This window comes from Podarcis erhardii (genome assembly GCF_964252035.2).
Source record: "Podarcis erhardii genome assembly, chromosome: 2".
Lineage (NCBI taxonomy): Eukaryota > Metazoa > Chordata > Lepidosauria > Squamata > Lacertidae > Podarcis > Podarcis erhardii.
This window is the reverse complement of record NC_138498.1, coordinates 122,091,550-122,112,167: the sequence shown is the minus strand read 5'-3', so window position 1 is coordinate 122,112,167 and position 20,618 is coordinate 122,091,550. Positions and strand designations below refer to the sequence as shown.

The following is a 20,618-nucleotide window of genomic DNA, read 5'->3' as shown; positions in this document are numbered from 1 at the left end:
GGGAACCCACGTAAGGACTCTATACGGGCTCTTGGACACCCCATTAGGGAAAAGGGGGAGATTTTGTTTAAAACAGTATCCCCCTTCCCACTTTTTTTTATTAAAAAATGTTATCCCTTTCTCTTAAGAACCTGAGCTCAGATCATTTGAACTCCACCCATGGTTCGATGGAAACCTTGCCTTTTGCAAAATATCTGACAGGGAACCAAGGTGTGCGTGTGTGCCTCTTTACTCTTTTGTTACCCCAAAACATAGCTGTCAGCTTTTCCCTTTTCTTGCAAGGAATCCTATTCGGAATAAGGGAAATTCCCTTTAAAAAAAAGGAAAAAGTTGACAGCTATGCCCCAAAAGCAAATCCCTATCTCCTCCTAGCAATATTGCTCCTCCCCAATATTGCACCAGCCTCAACCGCCCACGCTTTTTGGCCAGGCGATCCCACGAGACCGAGCACTATGGTGCTGATAATGCCAAGGTTGCAGGTTCGATCCCTGTATGGGGCAGCCGCGTTGATCCTAGCTGATCCTCAGAACCAACCCCCAAATATTACAATTCTATGATCTATTCTGTGATTTCCCCCTCAGCCCCCCCCCCAGCTTTTTGAATATCCTTCCTCTCTAGGAAACTAAGCTCAAGTCCACTGGAGGACCACCGAGTGCCCCCCTTTTTCTTGCAAAATTGCCTTCAATTAAGCTGCAAAATTTTGCATTGCTGCAAAATGCAAACCACCTGCAGCGACACTTCAGGTTCCCTTTCGAACGCGGCCATAGAGCTACGGCTGCAAATACAGCAGATCTCCCTCCCCCCCCCCCAATTCACCCACACTTGGAGGGGGGGCTGTGGAGGTCGGGCGTTTGAATGGGAACCGGAAGTGAACTCGCTGCCCATTTCCTATCTCTACGACCCCGTAACGAATGCACGTGGGGAAAGGGCCTTCTCGTAAGTCCCCCGCCCCCCGCCCAGGTGAGGAGCTGGAGAGAATTCGGGTTTGCAAAAATGGAATAGGGAATGGGGGGGTGCGGGGGCGAGAATACTACCCCCGGGGTTGCATTCTTTGCATTGCACGACCCTTTGCAATTGCAAGCCAGGCCGGGGTCTGCAGGGGGAGGCATCTCAGTTTTTGCAAAAATTAGAAGCTCCGGGGATTCGGGGGGGGGGTGCATGGGGGAGACAGCGGTGCACCAGAATCCGGGGAGAAAGAGAGCGAATTTTGCTTTTAGGTACGTCGAGAAATGCCAGGGAGGGGCTCCTTTGGTTGTTGAAGACCCCCGATTCCTTCCCCACGGCGATCCTGCTGGGTTGCACTGCCTGCCTCCCAGCCACGTAAGACGAGGCTGCCGGATCGGGCCAATGGCCCACCTAAGTCCCGCATCCTGTTCTGACCGTTATGATGGGAAACCCGCAAGCAGGATTCAAGCACAAGAGAGCAGCTCGACTCCTGCAGTTTCCAGCAACTCAGAAGCATTTCTGCTTCCAGCTGTGCAGTCAGAGCATAGTCATCATGGCTGGTACTGTTGGAAGTGGAATAATTTTGCCCACCTTGAATCTTAAGCTAAACAGGCCGGTGGTTTGCTTTGAACAAGGAATATGTCCCTGTGTCATCTGAGAAGCCAGAGCATCTTGTTTTGAATGCACAAGGTCCCTGGTTCAATCCCCGACTTCTCCAGTTGTTGTTGTTTAGTCGTTTAGAATCCTAGAGTTGGAAGAGACAACAAGGGCCATCGAGTCCAACCCCCTGCCAAGCAGGAAACACCATCAGAGCACTCCTGACATATGGTTGTCAAGCCTCTGCTTAAAGACCTCCAAAGAAGGAGACTCCACCACACTCCTGGGCAGCAAATTCCACTGTCCAACAGCTCTTACTGTCAGGAAGTTCTTCCTAATGTTTAGGTGGAATCTTCTTTCTTGTAGTTTGGATCCATTGCTCCGTGTCCGCTTCTCTGGAGCAGCAGAAAACAACCTTTCTCCACCCTCTATGTGACATCCTCTTATATATTTGAACATGGCTATCATATCCCCCCTTAACCTCCTCTTCTCCAGTCTAAACATGCCCAGCTCCCTTAGCCATTCCTCATAAGGCATCATTTCCAGGCCTTTGACCATTTTGGTTGCCCTCCTCTGGACACGTTCCAGTTTGTCAGTGTCCTTCTTGAACTGTGGTGCCCAGAACTGGACACAGTACTCCAGGTGAGGTCTGACCAGAGCAGAATACAGTGGCACTATTACTTCCCTTGATCTAGATGCTAGACTCCTATTCATGCAGCCCAGAATTGCATTGGCTTTTTTAGCTGCCGTGTCACACTGTTGGCTCATGTCAAGTTTGTGGTCAACCAAGACTCCTAGATCCTTTTCACATGTACTGCTCTCAAGCCAGGTGTCACCCATCTTGTATTTGTGCCTCTCATATTTTTTTTTGCCCAAGTGCAATACTTTACATTTCTCCCTGTTAAAATTCATCTTGTTTGTTTTGGCCCAGTTCACTAATCTGTCAAGGTCGTTTTGAAGTGTGATCCTGTTCTCTGGGGTGTTAGCCACCCCTCCCAGTTTGATGTCATCTGCAAATTTGATCAGGATGCCCTTGAGCCCATCATCCAAGTCGTTGATAAAGATGTTGAATAAGACCGGGCCCAAGACAGAACCCTGTGGCACCCCACTAGTCACTCTTCTCCAGGATGAAGAAGAGTCGTGTCCGACTCTTCATGACCCCCTGGACCAGAGCACGCCAGGCACTCCTGTCTTCCACTGCCTCCTGCAGTTTGGTCAAACTCATGCTGGTAGCTTCGAGAACACTGTCCAACCATCTCGTCCTCTGTCGTCCCCTTCTCCTTGTGCCCGCCATCTTTCCCAACATCAGGGTCTTTTCCAGGGAGTCTTCTCTTCTCATGAGGTGGCCAAAGTATTGGAGCCTCAGCTTCACGATCTGTCCTTCCAGTGAGCACTCAGGGCTGATTTCCTTCAGAATGGAATGGATAGGTTTGATCTTCTTGCAGTCCATGGGACTCTCAAGAGTCTCCTCCAGCACCATAATTCAAAAGCATCCATTCTTTGGCGATCAGCCTTCTTTATGGTCCAGCTCTCACTTCCATACATCACTTACCGGGAAAACCATAGCTTTAACTATACAGACCTTTGTTGGCAAGGTGATGTCTCTGCTTTTTAAGATGCTGTCTAGGTTTGCTATTGCTTTTCTCCCAAGAAGCAGGCGTCTTTTAATTTCGGTAGGTCTGCAAATGCCCCCTACCTGTCTGAAACTCTGCAGAGCCACTACAAGTCAGAGTCAGTCATATTGAGCTTGATGGACCAATGGTCTGACTTGGCATAAGGTCACATCCGGTGTTCCTAGGTTTGCCGTCTTTATATTTTATTTCTGCCAAGGAGGAACCTGCGCCATAGAATCAGAGGTTTGAAGGGACCCTGAGTATCGTCTAGTTCAACACCCTAAAGAGGGCTGTCTTCAGATGTCTTCTAAAAGTCAGATAGTTGTTTATTTCCTTGACATCTGATGAGAGGGTGGGCACCACCACCAAGAAGGCCCTCTGCCTGGTTCCCTGTAACCTCAGTTGTCGCAGAGAGGGCCCTCGGATCTGGACCTCAGTGTCCGGGCTGAATGATGGGGGTGGGGGCTGAGTCCATTTAGGGCTTTAAAGTAAGGTTACCAGATTTTTTTCAAAGAATCTGGGGACACTTTTCAACTTCAGTGGATTTTGTATGGGGACTGATTTGTAAATCCGGTGACATCTGGTAACCTTACTTTAAAGGTCAGCACCAACACTTTGAATTGTGCTCGGAAACGTACTGGGAGCCAGTGTAGGTCTTTCAGGGCCAGTGTGATATGGTCTCAGCGACCATTCCCAGTCACCAGTCTAGCTATTCTGGATTAGTTGTAGCTATCCTACAGGGATTGAACCTGCAGCCTGGGCATTTTCACCACCACACTTTAACAAATTGAGCCCACCAGGCTTAAGGCTTGGGATGGGCATCAGCTGGGATTTATGGCTTTTCAATATCAGGAGAGGCCATTTCTTCTTTGCCCCAGAACCCCAGGTGTGCGACCTGACGCTTCTAGCACTTTGCAGAGGATTCGTCAGCCTGTGCAACCTTCATCTGCATCTACACTGGGAACTATAGTTTGTTAAATGTGCTGTGACTTGTAGTGCTGTGAGGAATAAACTACGGTCACGCAGCCACAGGGCTGTAGACTTTACTGTATTCTTAGTACACTTCTGTAACATCATTTGCATGTCCCCAGATATTTCTAATTCCTTTTTTTTTTTTAACATCAATTCTTACTGAGTTTTTTTATATATATTTTTGCTCCCTCGTTAACATAGTTGTTTAATTACCTTTAACTACTCTGAGATTTCCCTCGTTGCATTTGGTCTTTGGGTAGGCTTCCAAGCTGCAGCGTACAGGTTTTGAAGTTTATACAGTGGTGCCTCGCAAGACGAAAATAATCGGTTCCGTGAGTCTCTTCGTCTAGCGGTTTTTTCGTCTTGCGAAGCAACCCTATTAGCAGCTTAGCGGCTTAGCGGCTATTAAAGGCTTAGCGGCTTAGCGGCTAAGAGGCTATTTGCGGCTTAGAAAAAGGGGGGGAAGCGAAAAAAATCGCAAGACTCGCAAGACGTTTTCGTCTTGCAAAGCAAGCCCATGGGGAAATTCGTCTTGCGAAGCGCCTTGGAAAACGGAAAACCCTTTCGTCTAGCGGGCTTTTCGTCTTGCAAGGCATTCGTCTTGCGGGGCACCAGTGTATAAATATCTGGATTTTACGCAGCAGTAACAATCTATCCTTGACTGAAGTGAACAGACATTTTAAGGGGGTCCCGTGGAAGTGTGCAGCAGCTGTGAAAATGGTGAATTTGGTGCTGGGGATCATTAGGAAAGAAATTGAAAATAAAACTGCCCATATCATAATGCCCATTATACAAACCTATGGTGTGGCAATATTTGGAATACTGTGTATGTTCCTCACCGCAAAAAAAGGGGGTGGGTATTGAAGAGGTTCAGAAAAGGTTAACCAGAAGTACAGTGGTATCTCGGGTTAAGTACTTAATTTTTTCCAGAGGTCCGTTCTTAACCTGAAACTGTTCTTAACCTGAAGCACCACTTTAGCTAATGGGACCTCCTGCTGCTGCTGGAGCACAATTTCTGATCTCATCCTGAAGCAAAGTTCTTAACCTGAGATACTATTTCTGGGTTAGCGGAGTCTGTAACCTGAAGCGTATGTAACCCAAGGTACCACTGTATAGCATTTTCTACGGTACCTGAAGTCCAGAGATATCTATAAAGAGAAAAGTAGATTTTCCAGGGTTTTCCACTCTTCAGCTATTCAAATCCTAGCTGCAGCTACCATCCATATCAGAAGCTGTTTTAGAACAACAAGCTTTCATAGTAGGCCTGTTGAAGTCAAGGGACACGACAAACTTTTGTTTATTGATTTCAGTGTGTCTGCCTTTGAGTGGGACTTGGTTGAAACCAACTCAGATTGGCCATCTTTTCTAGGCTGTCTCTGATTCTTATGGTCTCATCTCATTTCACTTTTCCCCACAGGAGAAGCTCTGGCAGATTGCAGGGAACGCCCAGTTTTTTGCTCCGAAAGCCTCTTCTTGAAACAAGGAAGACGTTATTAGCCTTTGCGGGGCTAAGCAGGGCGGCCGCCACTCAATTCAAGAGCACCTGCGGACAAAAGTGGCCTTAGACCAACTCGGAGCAGAGAGACCCTTCCTTTGAGTACAAATTGGAGATGGAAGAGGATGATTCAGCTGGGACCAAAGCCCAAAGAGACCGCCAGGCTGGGGGAAGTGGAGCCTTCTGGGAAAAAACAGTGTGCAAGCTCCTGAGCAAGGCCGACAGCAGCTCAGACAAACAGCAATGGCGCTTTCACCAGTTCTGCTACCAGGAAGCCAAAGGGCCCCGGGAAGTTTGCAGCCGACTCCACCATCTTTGCCATCAGTGGCTGAAGCCAGAAAAGCACAGCAAGGCTCAGATGCTGGACCTGGTGGTCCTGGAGCAGTTCTTGGCTGTCCTCCCCCCGGAGATGGAGAGCTGGGTGAGGGAGTGTGGAGCGGAGACTTGCTCCCAGGCGGTGGCCCTGGTGGAAGGTTTCCTCATGAGCCAGGAGGCAGAGCAACGGGTGAGCCACAGCAAGAATTTTATTATTTAGGTACTGCCCATCCGACTGGGTTGCCACAGTCACTCTGGGCGGCTTCCGGCCAAATATATGTCTGGAGGCGGTTGGAGGATGGATGGCGGCTAACAGGTTGAGGTTGAATCCTGACAAGACAGAAGTACTGTTTTGGGGGGACAGGGGCAGGTGGATGTGGAGGACTACCTGGTCCTGAATGGGGTAACTGTGCCCCTGAAGGACCAGGTGCGCAGCCTGGGAGTCATTTTGGACTCACAACTGTCCATGGAGGAGCAAGTCAAATCTGTGTCCAGGGCAGCTGTTTACCAGTTCCACCTGGTACACAGGTTGAGACCCTATCTGCCCGTGGACTGCCTCGCCAGAGTGGTGCATGCTCTAGTTATCTCTTCCTTGGACTACTGCAATGCGCTCTACATGGGGCTACCTTTGAAGGTGACTCGGAAACTGCAATTAATCCAGAATGCGGCAGCTAGACTGGTGACTGGGAGTGGCCGCCAAGACCATATAACACCGGTCTTGAAAAACCTATATTGGCTCGCAGTACGTTTCCGAGCACAATTCAAAGTATTGGTGCTGACCTTTAAAGCCCTAAACGGCCTCAGTCCAGTATACCTGAGGGAGCGTCTCCACCCCCATCGTTCAGCCTGGACACTGAGGTCCAGCTCCAAGGGCCTGGGAACCAGGCAGAGGGCCTTCTCGGTAGTGGCACCTGCCCTGTGGAAAGCCCTCCCACCAGATGTCAAAGAGAACAACAACTGCCAGACTTTTAGAAGGCATCTGAAGGCAGCCCTGTTTAGGAAAGCTTTTAATGTTTGATGTATTACGGTATTTTAATATTTTGTTGGAAGCCGTCCAGAGTGGCTGGGGAAGCCCAGCCAGATGGGTGGGGTATAAATAATACATTATTATTATTATTATTATTATTATTATTATTATTATTATTACACAATAAAACACCAAACATAAAAAACAGGGCTGCCTTCAGATGTCTTCTAAAAGTCATATAATTGTTTATCTCCTTGACATCTGACGGGAGGGCGTTCCACAGGGCAAGCACCACCACCGAGAAGGTCCTCTGCCTGGTTCCCTGTAATTTCAACTTTTTGCAGTCAGGGAACCCCCAGAAGACCCTCGGATCTGGACCTCAGTGACAGGGCTGGACGATGGGGGTGGAAATGCAAGGAGGGAGGGTAGTATTGGAGAAAATTCCCTTTGGGGGTTCAGTATGCAGGCTCAAACCAGATTCCCAATTATTCAAACTTCAATGCCTTACCAGACAAGAGTCTGTGGGAGAATAGCCATTTGCCTTCACTCCCGTGTAGGAAATATATGTTGCCTTAGCTGTTCATTCTCCCCAACGAACTTCTTGAACTCCTTGGAAACTCTTGCTCAATCCATGAGTTGGGGCTCCCCTCCTATATGTGCAGAGGCCTCCTCGCACCTTATCTGGAATTGGTTTTCACTCTTAACATTGTTAAAGGTAAAGGGACCCCTGACAGTTAGGTCCCATCGTGGACGACTCTGGGATTGCGGCGCTCATCTCACTTTACTGGCCGAGGGAGCCCAGCATACAGCTTCCGGGTCATGTGGCCAGCATGACTAAGCCGCTTCTGGCGAACCAGAGCAGCGCACGGAAACACCGTTTACCTTCCCGCCGGAGTGGTACCTATTTATCTACTTGCACTTTGACGTGCTTTCGAACTGCTAGGTTGGCAGGAGCTGGGACCGAGCAACGGGAGCTCACCCCGTCACGGGGATTCAAACCGCCGACCTTCTGATTGGCAAGCCCTAGGCTCAGTGGTTTAGCCCACCAGCACCACCCGCGTCCCATAATATTGTTAGGTTCCTCTTAAACTGGTTCCTGCAAGCTTTGCGGTCAAGCTGTACCCTTGCGTACATGAGACTCACCTTACTGATAGTGGGTCCAGCAGAATTTCTACCTCAGAAGGCCCCACACAAGGGAATTTAGGTCTGGGGACATAAAGCATCTCTGACCAGATAATTCATTCAGCCTTCTCTGGAAGGACATCTCGGAAGACCAGTCCCAAGTAGAGAGAGTGCTGTTGCTCTTGGGTCATCTGTGCATTGTGAGACCAGGAGGCTGGCCTGATCCAGCAGCCTCTTGTATTTTTAGGAATTCACCCCTTTCCCCTGCTCCATTGTCCTCTACTTCCGTTGCTACTTCTTTGTTGTTTCACCTGAAGGCAGCTGTTTAGTGAAGCTTTTAATGTTTGAGGGACTATTGTATTTTAATATTTTGTTGGAAGCCGCCCAAAGTGGCTCGGGAAACCCAGCCAGATGGGCGGGGTATAAATAATATAGTAATGTTGTTGTTGTTGTTGTTATTTCGGATGCAGGAGCTGTTAGCAGGAGGAGCCATGGAGGGAGAGGGAGCTGAAATGGGCACCAGACTTGGGCTGTTACCATTTAACAGCTCACCGCCAGTCGCTGAAACCTTACTGGGTAAGAACAAATGCAAAATATTATTTCCACTTGGTCGCTCTTTAGTCCCTCTGGAATTGTGAGTGGATTGATGTAATTCATTTACCAAAAAAACATTGCATATAAAGCCTCGTTCCACATAATTAAAAGCAAATCCTTATTTCCTGATGAATAGCTTTTGTGCTATAACATAACTTAAATAGAAACCTATCTTTGGAAAGATTTTTCCTCACAAAGCAGTTTATTTTTTAAAAATCCTATTTACAGGCTGTTATACCCAATGTTCATCTCTTATTATTAATTCTTCTTTGCTTTGTTATTTTTATTTTCTTTATCTTTTCTCTTTTATATTTTTGTGTTTAATTTTGCTGTAACTATTTGTAATGTATATGTAAGATGATAGTTTAAATCAATAAGGACGAATTAAAAAAAATTAAAATTCTGATTTTTAAAATTTATTTTTTAAAAAATCATTGATTTTTATTCACCTTGCCTCCTTGCTTCTTTTGTCTCCCTCACAGGTGGCAGAACCACCATGGAGATGTCAATTAGGCCTTCTTATTGTGATGGAGTGGAAACAGTTACTTCACAGTCACTTGATCAGGTACGAGATAGAATCACCGGAGAACTGAGACAGGCACAACCCAGGCGACTCCTTTGCAGCTCTCCGTGGTCCTGAAAGAACCTGCCTTCCCCCATCACTTGTGTTTAAGATGCCCCCCCATCTTGAAGGCTCTGAACACCACAAGGAAAGCTCTGGGTTTTGCAGCAGAGCCTCTAGTCTCTGCAGTCTTTTTTCTTCTCTTTTTTTCGGATTGCTGCCTTAGCTATGCATAGTAACTGTTTTTAAGGTCCATGAATAATCATAGTTTAGAGGTCCCGGGCCCTAAGGAAGTCAGACTATCCTCCGCCAGGGCCTTCTCAGTGATGGCTCCAACCTGGTGGAATGCTCTGTCCCATGAGACCAGGGCCCTGCAGGATTTAAACTCCTTCCGCCGGGCCTGTAAGACAGAGTTATTCTGCCTGGCTTTCAATTTGAACTTAGCCTGATCTTTTATTCCCCTTCCTTCCCTCACTCTCCCCTCTTTGTGAAGATTAGCCGCTCTGGGATCCCACAGCGAATTCTCCCCTGGTCTCCTCGCTGGCCCAAATGGGGCTAATTTAGCCAGCTAGCCCTGGTGATCATCTAATGATTATTGGATGGATTTCCCCCTAAATTTGAATTCTGAATTTATTGTTATTCACGTTTCATACTGTATTTTATTCTGGTTTTTTGTTGCATCAATTAAGGTGTTTTAAATTTATTGTTAGCCGCCCTGAGCCTGGTTTTCGGAACCAGGAAGGGCGGGGTATAAATAAAAATTATTATTATTATTATTATTATTATTATTATTATTATTCCAGGACCCAGTGCCCTTTGAGGCAGTGGCTGTGCACTTCACAGAGGAGGAGTGGGCTCTCTTGGATCCAAGCCAGAGGGCTCTGCACAGAGAAGTCATGGAGGAGAACTACTGGAACCTGGCATCTCTGGGTAAGGTTCCCTCTTTGGCCTTGGCTGATAGGTCTGGGACGCGGGAATTGCTGCAGCTCTTTATCTATATTCGTGCCCATCTGTCCAGGACAGCTCATAGCTCAGTAGTAGCCATTCCCAGTCAGTTTAGAGAGCACTGAGCTGGACTGACCAGTGGTCTGACCAGGTGTGCATAAATGAGGTAGCTTTCCTAGCTCAGTGGAAAAGTAGCTGTCTCATGAGACCAGGGCCCTGCAGGATCTGATTTCTTTCCGCAGGGCCTGTAAGACAGAGTTGTTCCGCCTGGCCTTTGACTTGGAGTCAATTTGATTCCCTCCCCCTCTTTTTTTCTTTTTTCCTTTCTCTTTCTGTGTTGGAACTCCTATTTGGGGACTTCCCTGGCTTTTTTCTGGCCCATGTAGGACCAGTCTGGATAGTTGGCCTTGGTGAAGACTTGACGCTTTTATCCCCAAAAAAGTTTTTGATTGAGTTTCCACTGAAATGAGGCTGCATTTTAATGTTTTAATGTTGTATTTTAATCTTGTTTTTTAAGTTGTATTTCAATCAATTGTTTTTATATTTGGTGTTAGCCGCCCTGGGGAGGGCAGAGTATAAATAAAATTTATTATTATTATTATTATTATTATTATTATTATTATTATTATTAGTGGGAAAGTATCTGCTCTCAGAGGGACGCAGGTGGTGCTGTGGTCTAAACCACAGAGCCTAGGACTTGCCAATCAGAAGGTCGGCGGTTCGAATTCCCGCGACGGGGTGAGCTCCAGTTGCTCGGTCCCTGCTCCTGCCAACCTAGCAGTTCGAAAGCACGTCAAAGTGCAAGTAGATAAATAGGTACCACTCTGGTGGGAAGGCAAACGGCGTTTCCATGCACTGCTCTGGTTTGCCAGAAGCGGCTTAGTCCTGCTGGCCACATGACCCGGAAGCTGTATGCCGGCTCCCTCGGCCAATAAAGCGAGATGAGCGCCGCAACCCCAGAGTCAGTCATGACTGGACCTAAAGGTCAGGGGTCCCTTTACCCTTTACTTATGGGAGTATATCGTATTTAATTATGGGGTATCAGAGTTTTAGGGGGCTAAACAGGCTGGGATAGCAGGCTTGTTGGTTTTTGAATGTCTGGTGTAGATTTTTTCAATTTCGTTGTTCTGTATGGGACAATGACAATAAAGATTATTGGATCGTATTGGATCGTCTGACCAGGTGTGCATAAATAAGGTAGCTTTTCTAGCTCAGTGGGAAAGTACCTGCTCTCAGGGTCCTTGTTTAGATCCCCAGCATCAAGCCTGGATAGCTCAGTTGGTCAGAGTGTGGTGCTGATAACACCAAGGTTGCAGGTTTGATTCCCATATAGGGCAGCTGCATATTCCTGCGTTGCAGGTTGCAGGGGGGTTGGACTAGATGATCCTAAGGTTCCCTTCCAACTCCATGATTCTATGACTATCTCAAAGTAGGTGTGAGAATACCCAGCAGTGTTCCTCATGCCTTCTCTATGCACTTCATCACATCAATTTCCAGTCATTGCTAGTCAACAGGAGCCACTTAATAGTTCATTTCATTTCATTTTTAATTTGTGCACTGCTTTTCTATACAGTGGACACTCGGGTTGCGAACGTGATCCGTGCGGGATGCACGTTCGCAACCCGCAGCTGCGCATCTGTGCACGCGCAGGTTGCGATTCAGCACTTTTGTGCAAAGCCCGATTTAGCTGTTCTGTGCATGCACAACCACCGAAACCCAGAAGTAAGCCGTTCAGGTACTTCCGGGTTTCGGCAGGTCCGTAACCCAAAAAAACACAACTTGAAGCGTCTGTAACCCGAGGTATGACTGGAATGCTAGTCAACAGGAGCTACTTAATAGTTCATTTCATTTCACTTTTAATTTGTGCACTGCTTTTCTATATTACTATATCCAAAGTGGCTTACAAGCAAACAACCAAACAGACATCGAAGATCGCACATGTAATAACAATCTGATCCGATACAAAAAAAATCATTTCAATAACCTTGAAATGAACAACTTATATTGAATAAAGCAATATTCAATCATCCATTAGAATGTCACAGTAAACAGTGAAGTTAAATACAGTGGTACCTCGGGTTAAGTACTTAAATCGTTCCAGAGGTCCGATCTTAACCTGAAACTGTTCTTAACCTGAAGCACCACTTTAGCTAATGGGGCCTCCTGCTGCTGCCGTGCCGCTGCTGCGCAATTTCTGTTCTCATCCTGAAGCAAAGTTCTTAACCTGAGGTACTATTTCTGGGTTAGCGGAGTCTGTAACCTGAAGCGTCTGTAACCTGAAGCGTATGTAACCCGAGGTACCACTGTATCAGCAAATAATAATTAAACAGTTTACACTTATCAGTTACAATAAAATAAAAATTCCTTCCAGTAGCTGCTACTGGAACTAATTTTTTTTCATTTTGTTTTGACTACGGCAGACCAACACGGCTACCTACCTGTAATAACAATCACAATAAACTATAATCAATGAAAATAATGGCAGGTCAGTGCATAAAATACCTCAAAATATACAACACCATGTAAAAAGATAAAATTGAGAAACAAGGACACACAACTTATAAAATTATTTTTTTAATATCCCTGAACTCCTCTCCACACTACGCCAGTGTGGTGTACTGGTTAAGAGTGGTAGTCTCGTAATCTGGGGAACCAGGTTCGCGTCTCCGCTCCTCCACATGCAGCTGCTGAGTGACCTTGGGCCAGTCACACTTCTTTGAAGTCTCTCAGCCCCACTCACTTCACAGAGTGTTTGTTGTGGGGGAGAAAGGGAAAGGAGAATGTTAGCTGCTTTGAGACTCCTGAAGGGGAGTGAAAGGCAGGATATCAAATCCAAACTCTTCTTCTTCTTCTCTTGTCAGGTGCTTCTGCTGTGCTCAAAGTCATGGCCTAGGGCTTGAGGGTGGGGGCAAGGCAGTGGGGGGGAAACCATTGCCTGATGGACAGCAGAAAGCTTAATACACTCATACCTTGGTACTTGAACAGCTTAGCTCCCAAACAAATCTGCTACCGAACACCCCAAACCCGGAAGTAAGTGTTCTGGTTGCCAACGTTTTTCGGAAGCCAAACTTCTGACACAGCTTCCGTTTGAGTGCAGGAAGCTCCTGCAACCAATCGGAAGCCGCGCCTTGCTTTTTGAATGGTTTCGGGAGTCGAACAGACTCCCGGAACGGATTAAGTTCGAGAACCAACGTACCACTGTATATGGTTCTTGTATTTACTTAATATATTGGTTCTTGTATTCTCTGATCTGAGATCCACCCTGATCAGGCCCCCTTCTTTGTTATTTCAGGTTATGGAAGTTGGAGCGAGAAGGAGCCTGAACAACAGAGGAGGAAACCCGAGACAAGACAGAAGCTGAGGGAGAAATCTTCCATTTCTGAAGACACAGACGTGTGTGAAATCCCAAAGCTAAAAGATGAATGCAGCACAGCGAAAAACACAAGGAACACCTCCCCTCAGCATGCAACGATTGCAAGCGAAATATTGAGTCTTAGTGCATCTCAAAGAGTGCAAATAGCAGAGCAGCCGTACAAATGCTCAGTGTGTGGGAAGAGCTTCAGTCAGAGCAGCAGCCTTACTGATCACCAGAGAATACACACAGGGGAGAAACCATTCAAATGTTTCTCCCCTGAAAAGGGTTTCTGCGACAGCGATGACCTTCTTTATCATCAAACATTCCAAACTGACGAGAAGCCATATAGATGTTTGGAGTGTGGAAAGAGCTTCAAGCGGAAGACGCACGTCACAGACCATCAGAGGACCCACACGGGAGAAAAACCGTTTTCATGCTCTGAGTGCGGGAAGAGCTTCAGTCATAGCACCGGCCTTACTTATCACCGAAGAACCCACACGGGCGAGAAACCGTACAAATGCTCGGAGTGTGGGAAGAACTTCAACTGTAGCCAAACTCTTGCTTTGCACCACAGAATCCACACAGGGGAGAAACCATACAAATGTCCCGAGTGCGGGAAGAGCTTCAGCCAGAAGATACACGTGATAAACCATCAAAGGACCCACACAGGCGAAAAACCGTTTACATGCTCCGAGTGTGGAAAGAGCTTCACCTACAGCACCGGTCTTACCCACCATCAGAGAACCCACACAGGCGAGAGACCCTATAAATGCTCTGAGTGCGGGAAAAGCTTCAGTTGTAGCCAAACCCTCGCTATACACCTCAGAATCCACACCGGAGAAAAGCCGTACAAATGTCCGGAGTGCGGGAAAAGCTTCAGCCAGAAGATTCACGTGACGAGCCACCAAAGAACCCACACGGGAGAGAAGCCATATGAATGTTCCAAGTGTGGCAAGAGTTTCAGTCAGTGGACAACCCTTACTAGACATGAAAGAATACACACAGGGGAGAAACCCTACAAATGCTCAGAGTGCGAAAGGACCTTCAGTCACAGCAATAGCCTTACTTATCATCAGAGAACCCACAACGAAGTGAAACCGTCTGTTGCTCTGGTTGCTTTTGCCTCAGGCCCTATGACACCCCTGCCGGAAGGCTGCCCTGGAGGGGATATAACCCTCTGGCTGGGAAACATGTCCCACCCTTGACACAAATGTTCAAAACGTGTGGAAAGATCTCCACTTGAGAGCACCGGTTTCTTGTACCATAGAATCCACTGAGGTGTAGAAGCCATTTGAAAACCGGGTGGAAATGGTTATTTCCCAAAGTAAGGAATTCACTACAGAAGGATGCTTTGGATGCTAGAAATGTTTGCAGTTGAGAAGGGACTTGAGAGGGGTTGCCCAAATTTCATTTCAGATGATTCACATCCGAACAACATCATATACATATATATATAAATATCCCATCATCCTCTACCATCTTCTTCCCTCTAGAAGAGTCCCAAGAGAGAGGGAGAGGGAGGGAGGAGAAGACCTCAGGACCAGCTTCTGCATTTGATGGACCGCAGGGAAGGATCCTGGTGACTTACGATATGTTTACAGTGGTATCTCAGGTTAAGAACTTACCGTATTTTTCGCACCATAGGACGCACTTTTTCCCCTTCAAAAATGAAGGGGGAATGTGTGTGCGTCCTATGGAGCGAAACAAAATAAAAAAATTCCTTCCAGTAGCACCTTAAAGACCAACTGAGTTAGTTCTAGGTATGAGCTTTCGTGTGCATGCACACTTCTTCAGATCTATGGAGCGAAGACAGCATAGCCCCGCGACCCTCTCTATAGCCACGCGCCACCTCTCCAGCCGGGAGAGCACGCATGGGGCTAAAGAAGCCCCCCGCGACCCTCTCCCGGCTGGAGAGGTGACATGCGGCTATGGCAGGAGCCTCTATAGCCGCGCCTTTGCGCTGCTTCCCAACCTGCTCTTTGGGGCTGGTGGTGGGCTTCCCTCCACCAGCCCCAAAGAGCAGGTCGAAAGGAACCTGAAGCCTGGAGAGCGAGAGGGGTCGGTGCGCACGGACCCCTATCGCTCTCCAGGCTTCCAAGGTAGCCGCCTGAAGGCGTCTGAACACACCTTAAACGGCACCTTGTTTTAGAGGGGGGAAACAAGAGGGGGGAAATTCTCCCCCTCTCTGCGCAGCACCTCCTGCCACTTCGCTGAAGGGGTGCTGGACAGAGAGGGAGAGAATTTTTTTTTCTTGTTCTCCTCCCTCTAAAACAAGATGCGTCCTATTGTCCGGTGCGTCCTATGGTGCGAAAAATATGGTAATTCATTCTGGAGGTCCATTCTTAACCTGAAACTGTTCTCAACCTGAAGCACCACTTTAGCTAATGGGGCCTCCTGCTGCTGCCGGGCCGCCGGAGCGCGATTTCTGTTCTCATCCTGAAGCAAAGTTCTTAACCCAAGGTACTATTTCTGGGTTAGCGGAGTCTGTAACCTGAAGCGTCTGTAACCTGAAGCGTCTGTAACCCGAGGTACCACTGTATATTGTTTGCTTGGGTTTTCTTTTTTAAAATGCATTCTGATGTTATTTGTAAGCTGCCTTGCATACAGAGAGATATGGCGTATAAATAACTGTAGTAATAAGTGAATTAGACTAGAGCTTTTCCCTAACTAAACAGGCCCTGCTAAGCGACAAAGAATCTACACGTGCAAATTCCCTAAAATGTTGGAATATTTCGTCGTAGCATCAAAGTTTATTAGTGGACGGAATGCATCTGGGTGGTAAGCGAAGGGCAGTTTACGCAGAGAAGAAGAGCAGGATTGAAATTGAATAAATAATAATTTTGTGGACAGGCTCTCTCAAGGTTACCTCTTCTGAATAAATTTAATCACCTGTGGTGGATGGAGCCATACCACAAGGATAATCCGTCCTGGGCAAAGAAAAGAAACTTTGTCAATCTACAGACTGTCATTGACACCCAACAGTGTTTGAACTTCTATCATATTGTTTTGCTCGGGGGACTCCTGGCATTTTTTGTGTACCTGTTTGCAGATAAATACAGAGCGTGGAGAGAGATCAGATGGGCATCTGGTCCAATGGACAATTGCCACAACACCAGACCCAGCAAAGCTCCTCCACTTGTAGGACACTGTTTTGTGTTCTAGCCTCCAGCTATGTTTTGGCTTGGCGAAGATTCTTTCAGCTGTTGAAAGCTTACTGAGCAAGCATCTTCAGTGAGTTTTAGGGACTGCAGCTGTTATTGGTGAGCCCTCCAATTGTACATGGAGAAACAGGCCCCTGCAAAATGCATACTTTGGAGAACCATATACATTTCTGGTCCTTGTATCTCCAAGAGGACATCAGAAGTTTTGGGGGATGCATCCCAAGATCTTAGAATCAGCCCAAGATAATGGAAGTGAGTGTGATCTCTCAGCCTATTTTGACTCATGGTACAGCGATCACCCCATCGGTCTCACAGATCTCCTAGTTTAAACATAATAGTGGGTCATAGTTTGACTCTCATGTATGTATGCATTTTTGGAGATGGGGCCAAATGCTTAAAATTGGTATATGCTCATACTGTGTATATAGGAAAGTTGAAGATTTTACTTAGAAGGTAACAGTTGAGGCCAGTACTTTAAATCCAGGGCCACGTAGCAAATTTTGGTGCTGCCTTCCATCATATATATATATGTATTTATAAATCGAGTGCTCATCTCGTTCGCTGGATACAATCCTTTGTATCCATCTGTATACCTAGAGATCCTCACTGTGGAAACGGAATAAGGAAATAAGTTACTGAAACCTCTCGCATCAGTAAGCAGTGCTCTTCAGCCTTTGATGACAACTCCCATCATCTCTGACCAAGATAGCTGGGGATGGTGGGAGTTGCAGAACAGCATCTCGGGACCCAAGCTTGAAAAGGTATTGGGGCAATAGGGCTTGCAACATGGAAGGCAAATTCTAGAACCACTTCTGGGGGTGGGGGAACGTTTTGGTCTGAGCCCAAGGTCGCATCAACACCATATATTGGCACATGATATACGCTGGTGGTATATACACATGATATATACGTGGGTGGCGCTGTGGGTTAAACCACAGAGCCTAGGACTTGCCGATCAGAAGGTTGGCGGTTCGAATCCCCGCGACGGGGTGAGCTCCCGTTGCTCGGTCCCTGCTCCTGCCAACCTAGCAGTTCGAAAGCACTTCAAAGTGCAAGTAGATGAATAGGTATCTCTCCAGCAGGAAGGTAAACAGCATTTCCGTGCGCTGCTCTGGTTCACCAGAAGTGGCTTAGTCATGCTGGCCACATGACCCGGAAGCTGTACGACGGCTTCCTTGGCCAGTAAAGCGAGATGAGTGCTGCAACCCCAGAGTCAACCACGACTGGACCTAATGGTCAGGGGTCCCTTTACCTTTAACTATGCAGTAGTGGTTCCCAATTAGAGAAGTGCGGTGGACCCCCTGTTTTTCAAAAGCCAAGCCACGGACCTCCTGCTTTTTAAAATGTTGGTATTTTTGTGGTAGTTTTTGTTATGTGAATGGTGCCACCATACCCTCCAATATTTCCCCATGCAAAACTGGGGTGTACATATTCCAACCAGGCCGACCTGAACTTGGATTTTTTTTGGGGGGGGGCACACGATTTTGGGTTGGTTACACAGACCAGCAATTGGGAACCACAGATATACACTATACATGATCTCAATTATTCTTGAAGGGTTTGAACTGTTGTTTTCAACTTGTTTAAAAATGGTATTATCGTGGTTTTATTATTTTCGTATGAGGGGTTCTTTTTAGATGTTAATGAAATAAAGATACATTTAAAGCACATTTATTCCACTTCAACAGCCATGTTCTCCCCCCAAGAATCTTGGCTAGTGTCGTCGTCCCCTCCCAGAGCTACAATTCCCGGTACCTATAACAAACTAAACTACCCAGGATTCTTTGGGGACAAAGTTCTGTGCTTTAAATCTTCACTATGGATGTGACTGCAGTTTGGGGTTCTAATAAATGAGGTTAGCCTGATTTGGGCAGCTAGACGTTGCAACAAACTGTAGAAACTGGCCCAGGAAGGGGTGAAGGTTGTTGACAGAAGAAGCCCAGAGGAACAAATAAAGCTGTCTCCGCCCCTACTCACAAGGCAAGTTCATGTCTTTTTGCTGTGTATCTGGATCTATGGGTTCCACTGCCTGATGTGTGCAGGTGTGGCTGTATGAAAATAAAGAAATACTAGTTACCAATTTTTTTTATTATTATTGACTTAAGAAAATTATACAGACAGCAAAACAAAGAAGCCTAAATTAACATTTCCTTCTTGACTCCCTGGTGCGTCCTTTCTGCCACTTCCTATTTGCTGCTTCCCTGACTCTAGAATTAATATGTTAGTCAAGCTTGGGGTGTCAGTGGTGCCCCTGTTGAAGAGCAAATACAGGAGGCCAAAGCTAAGATGCATTGGGAAGGGAAAAAAAATCAAACAATCGGGGGGGGGGGGGTATTCATTTTTTATTATCCACTCAATGTACTGATCAGATCACCTGACACATTAAAAAAAAAAAAAATCCAAGTGACTTCCAGAATTTGAAAGCATAAGATTTGAAAAGCATTGCAATAAAAAAGTTACATTTAGCCCAGTGAAAGGGCAACAAAAAAATACCATAAGTAGACAAATCAATACCAGTGAAAGGGCAACAAAAAAATACCATAAGTAATCCATCAAATGCCAAATACAGAAAAGTCTTGCCAGGCACTAAAATGGTGCCAGGTGGACTTCACTGGTAGCATTCTGCAAGTGGGGAGCCACAACCGAAAAGACCCTGTGGTTTGTCGCAAACCTCCCTCAGCAGAAGCAACTGAAGGACAGCCTCATGCAACTACTGAAAGGTCCTGGTAGGTGCAAGTAATCCAGACCATGAAGAGAGGATTGCGACATCCGATGAGCGTCACCAGTGAAGGCCTCACAAATATTGGGGTGGAATGATTATTCGCAATTCATATAGGTAATTTGACTGGTGGTCAACAGAATGCTGCAGTTTTCTGGGTTCTAGCCAGACAGAAAGCTGGATGGCTAAATGGTGCTATAAACTTAGAGCATAGATAGGGCCTCAGTATGGTTTATTTTTCTTTCACTGGCCACAACCTTGGACAACTTGTAATTTTTATATATGTTTGCAAGCAGAGTTGTTCATGTCCCAATAATCACTTTCATTTGCTTGTCACGAGGGGTGTTTTGTTTTTTGTCGCCTGCATTTGGCCAACCAACTCCAGCAGCATCCAGCATCTTACAAGGTTTCTCTGTTCTCATGTGATCTGGGCAGCAGCGCAACCTGATGCCTGCTTCTGCCCCAGCTGCAACAAAACACGTCTCTCCTGTATTGGTCTCTACAGCCACAGCAGGCGATGTAACTCTTCAATGGTTTGACTTCACTCCCATTGCCCATTGCCTTCGCTCACAAGGCAAGTGGGTTGGGGTGGGGGGGTTGCTACTGGGCTGGATATTAGTCATCAAAATTTGAGAGGTTAAATTATTGTTTAAGATAAAAAGAAACAGGATACAGATAAAGCAATATGCTCCCTGTTTATTTGGTATATCTGAAATTTCAGGTGTTTTAAGCTGATGTGCAACTCATTGAAATTAATGAGTGTGACTAAGTTACATCTGTTAATTTCAATGAGTAAGCTCTGAGTGAAACTTAATTGAATATCACCAGATAATCTCTCTTCTTTTTGCTATACATTTAGATAGATACATAGATGATAGAGATAGATAGATGATGAGAGATAGATAGATAGATAGAGAGATAGAGATAGAGATAGATAGATGATAGATAGATAGATAGATAGATAGATAGATAGATGAGAGAGAGAGAGAGATATGATAGATGATAGATAGATAGATAGATGATAGATTAGATCGATAGATAGATAGATAGATAGATGATAGATGGATAGATGATAGATAGATAGATAGATAGATAGATAGATAGATAGATAGATGATAGATAGATAGATGATAGATAGATAGATAGATGATAGATAGATAGATAGATAGATAGATAGATAGATAGATAGATAGATAGATAGATAGATATAGATAGATAGATGATAGATAGATGATAGAGATAGATGATAGATAGAT

General features: G+C 46.1%; 1 protein-coding gene across 1 annotated transcript; it reads left to right on the top strand.

Moving 5' to 3' along the window:
* Positions 1-889: 889 nt before the first annotated feature.
* Positions 890-15,100, top strand: LOC309336696 (uncharacterized protein). The gene is made up of 6 exons (XM_081852877.1): positions 890-936; positions 5,545-6,127; positions 8,497-8,602; positions 9,103-9,185; positions 9,986-10,112; positions 13,420-15,100. Exons 2-6 carry the CDS (start codon positions 5,738-5,740, stop codon positions 14,685-14,687), a joined length of 1,974 nt encoding a protein of 657 aa, XP_081709003.1. The 5' UTR covers positions 890-936; positions 5,545-5,737; the 3' UTR covers positions 14,688-15,100.
* The last annotated feature ends 5,518 nt before the right edge of the window (positions 15,101-20,618 follow it).